This window comes from Sinocyclocheilus grahami, unplaced genomic scaffold (genome assembly GCF_001515645.1).
Source record: "Sinocyclocheilus grahami isolate Dianchi unplaced genomic scaffold, SAMN03320097.WGS_v1.1 scaffold776.1, whole genome shotgun sequence".
NCBI lineage: Eukaryota > Metazoa > Chordata > Actinopteri > Cypriniformes > Cyprinidae > Sinocyclocheilus > Sinocyclocheilus grahami.
In genome coordinates this window covers 238,777-242,789 of record NW_015505955.1, presented here as the reverse complement: position 1 = coordinate 242,789, position 4,013 = coordinate 238,777, and the positions used below count along the sequence as shown (strand labels likewise).

The 4,013-nt window shown below is 33.9% G+C and overlaps 1 protein-coding gene across 1 annotated transcript; it reads right to left on the bottom strand.

The window, feature by feature from the left end:
• Window positions 1-791: 791 nt before the first annotated feature.
• LOC107561498 (uncharacterized) lies at window positions 792-2,905 on the bottom strand. The gene is made up of 2 exons (XM_016245952.1): window positions 2,542-2,905; window positions 792-1,459 (listed from the first exon to the last, which is right to left on the bottom strand). The coding sequence occupies exons 1-2, from the start codon at window positions 2,816-2,818 to the stop codon at window positions 792-794; spliced, it is 945 nt and encodes a 314-aa protein (XP_016101438.1). The 5' UTR covers window positions 2,819-2,905.
• Between the last annotated feature and the right edge of the window lie 1,108 nt (window positions 2,906-4,013).

Here is a 4,013-nt window from a genome sequence, read left to right as displayed (position 1 = left end):
CTTCTATATATGTTATTATCTAAAAGCTGCTTGTGATGGGCTTTGGTTCATCATGTGACTTTCTCATCACCTCCTGCATTTGGTGGTTATCAGTGTATTACAAAGGTACAAAACAGATTTCAGTTCTTCAATAGGTTGGTGTATTAATATTAATTAATATGATTGATATCAGTTATATAATTACGGTATTTAAATGTAAATGTAAGTTAAATCCGTAAAACCTAAAAAGTTGCTACCGTATTTTTTTACGGTAAAATTCTGGCAACCACAGCTGCCGTTTTTTTACTGTATTTTTTTTTTTACAGTGCACAGATAGGATCATACCTAGATTTATTTAACGATCATGATTAGATTTATTTGTAATAGGGCTGTCAAACGATTAATCGCATCCAAAATAAAAGTTTTTGTTTACATGATATATGTGTGTATACTGTGTATATTAATCATGTATATATAAATACACACACAAACAATATATATTTGAAAATATTTACATTTATATTTTCATATTCTTATATTTTATATTATATATAAATATATTTAATATACAAACAACATATTTTTCTTAAATATATACGTGCATGTGTTTGTGTTTATATATACATAATACATATACACAGTATACACACATATAATATGTAAACAAAAACTTTTATTTTGGATGCGATTAATCACGATTAATCGTTTGACAGCACTAGTTTGTAATATAGTGAAGTAAACTTAGGCGTCTCTCTGAGAGGACATGTGACAGTTAAGAGGTTAAACTTATACATATTGTCAAGACCCCTGACTCATCTTTTTGGTATATTACACACAGACAGGTCATACCTACAAATACTTATGTTGAAATTGGACGGCTGTAGTATCCATTGACTCAGCTTGCTGGTATGAAGGTTGACATGATGTACGTACAGCTTGCATGCAGCTAAGTGTCTCCCATGCCTCAGCTGTATTTTCTGTCGGTCATATTCAGAGCTGGCCATGCAGCTCGGTCTGAGCCTGTGCTCTGAGTCTGAACTCGCTCCTGATGCCCTCTGCTGGTGCTCCATCGATGCGCTCCTGTAGACCACTAAGAGCGGCTGGCTGAGAGAGCTGCTGTTCAAGCAGTAGAGGCTCTGCGTCAGGGCTTCATGGAGAACCAAGCTGCCGCTCTCATCCCCGAAGCGCAGCTGGAAGCCCAAGATGTCTGAGTGGCGCGGTGGCTGGGTTATTGCAGCTGTCACATCGAAGACATCATATCCTGATGGAGGCAGCCGGTCCAGACTCAATAAGTGCTCAGCAAGAGGGCCACTAATGCTCAGGTTATCTGGTCCCGGTGAAAGACTGTGTACTGTGACCGTCACACTAAGCGGCTTGTGATGAAGAGTCTTCCTCAGCAGGACCAGCTCTGCAACCCTCATGAAGGAACTCAGCTGGGACATGTTGAACCAGATCCATCCCGGAGTGTCGTACTTTGAGTCTTATTTAGAAAAAAACATATTTTAAGAGTCTTTCAGTTGAAAATATTAAGCAGCTTTTATAACCTTTTTATAGATTATATTTATATATTACTTTGTAGGCTGTCAAAATGTTTTATGCATCAACATCTATTCAGAGGAGTGTAGTATTAAAACTAATTTCGGTGTATATACAATACCCATGACCCAAGGCCAAATTGAAAATCTGGGATTTTTAAAATTTTATTTAAACCTGGATACACAATACATCAAATAAGTAGAATACAGATAATAAAAATCATTAATTAAAAAAAGTAATTGATTAAAAAAATATTTACTTCACAGCATATAATTAAGAAATATTTTACTAACCAAATAATGCATCCATTGAAGCAAAATAAACTAAATAATTAAATAAAATGCACACTTTTTATATACATTTCTTATTGTATTTTTTATTTGTCTATATGATAAATGATATAGACATTAAAAATAATAATAAAACATTATAAATTCATTATTAGCCAAATAATTAAATAAAATGCTTGAAATGTAAATTTTTTATTTTTATTTATGTCTATATAATAAATTAGATATATTTCAAAAAAATAAACTAAGTTAATAAAAAATTACAAAAGCACACAACAACATTACTAAAACTAACTAAAATAAAAAAAAATACAAAAATGGTAGAAAACATAAAAACTAAAACTAATTCGAAATATTAATAGAAATTATTCAACGTATCTCAATAATACTAAAATTAAATAGTAAGGCATTTTAAAATTCAACTTTTTAAATTCAAAATATATATATAAAAAACTATATTATAAAAGTATCTCAATAATACAAAAAAAAAAGACTGGGAGAAACTTTTTGCTCAAATTATGACAATAATATAATTTGTCAGGAAAGTTGATATTAAATTAACAGTAACGCAAACACATTTTCAATGGTGAGACTTTTTGACTCCAATGTATAGCTACATTATTCATATAAAAGTAAATCTCAAATGAAGGAAAACATTGACTGGCAATGAAAATAGTATTTTTTATTTTATTTCAAGATTTAAATTAGTTTATTAAAAATAAAAAAATGTCTTTACCTTCGATGCTCCGGAAGCTCTGCACAAGAGTCCCATCAGCACCACTCAGGTCTCTTGCCTGTGCGTCCAGGGACTGGTAAACGTGCTTCATGTAGGGGTGTGGCTTTGCCTGCTGAGGCGCTGACAGTTTGTTTATATGCAGCATCTCCAAAATAGCTTTGCTCAGGTCTCTATCTTCCAGTTCCTCCCCCTGATCTTCCATTAACAGCAAACCGTGAGTCGCTCCTAGTCCTAGAAGACCAAGTAGGAAGCATAAAAATGATGCTGAAAACCTCATTCTGCAAAAAATGAAAGAACGGACAGATTCGGTGAAGAAAGCTGAGCCCTGATTCTCCCGCACAGCTCGGTCAGGAAACAGTGAGCACAGCAGAACCTCGTTCACTCATTAGTGGGAGGGCAGGATTCACAGCCTGTGCAACCAATGGCCAAACACTGAAAAAAGCAATTACCGCTTTCCCACAGAAAACGCTGGAATGTCACACTCCATTTGACAGGCATTGTGCTCTCAGTTTTCAAGCCGCAAAGTGAACAGGCTTGTTTTGGTCTGAGGCTCGAGTACCTTTCTCTTACTTGAATCAAGGGCTCTTTTCAACCTGTAGCTCTTTCTCAGTGTAAGCGGATAGTGCGCTTCTCATCTGCTCTCATTAACTGCACACATTCTTGGCACAAGCAAAGTATCAAGTGCAAGCTGTTTGTTATAACTTTGAGATTCATCTTGCAACTTGGGTGCATTGTTGAGCAATAGATGTCTCTAATGCTTAATTTCATGAATGGTATTTTCAAACGTATACTGTATGGATGAACATCCCACAAATGGGTTTTATTAATTGCAAATTTGGAATCACAATAATATTTGAGAGACTGATCATAAAAATATTTTTAGCAACGTGACTCAAACTGTAATAAGTTTCTCTCACATGTCTTATCAGTACTTCATTATGATTCAAATTATTTTGGCCTTGTCAAACTTAATATTTCTGCTTTTTATGGGAAAAATTGCAGTGAAGAGTTGTTTATGGATTTTTTTTCTTAGCCAATTTTTTTTTGCTTGGCCATTTTTGCCACACACACACACACACACACACACACGCACGCATGCACGCACGCACGCACGCACACACACACACACACACACTGACATGCTTTCTTAAATGTTCAGTGTTAATTTTTCCAGTTTAAATGATAAAAAAACATGCAAATAAATCAAATAATTAATTAAAAATATATAATAAAGAATTAACTTGACTAGTTAGTTGTTAATGCTTAAATAGTTAATTTATTATCTAAACTGATTACATGTAATCTGGATTACTATATGTAAGTAATCAGATTGCAAAAATTAAGAACTTGTAGTTAGATTATATTATATTTTAAAATACTTGCAATCAGATTTACACACACACACACACACACACACACACACACACACACACACACACACACACACACACACACACACACACACACACACA

Bases quoted from the DNA above. Each gene is read 5' to 3' on its own strand.
- LOC107561498 (XM_016245952.1), bottom strand. From the start codon at position 2,818: ATGAGGTTTTCAGCATCATTTTTATGCTTCCTACTTGGTCTTCTAGGA. The intron at 1,460-2,541 runs GTAAAGACATTT...TTTCTAAATAAG, and splicing joins GAGCTTCCGGAGCATCGAAG to ACTCAAAGTACGACACTCCG.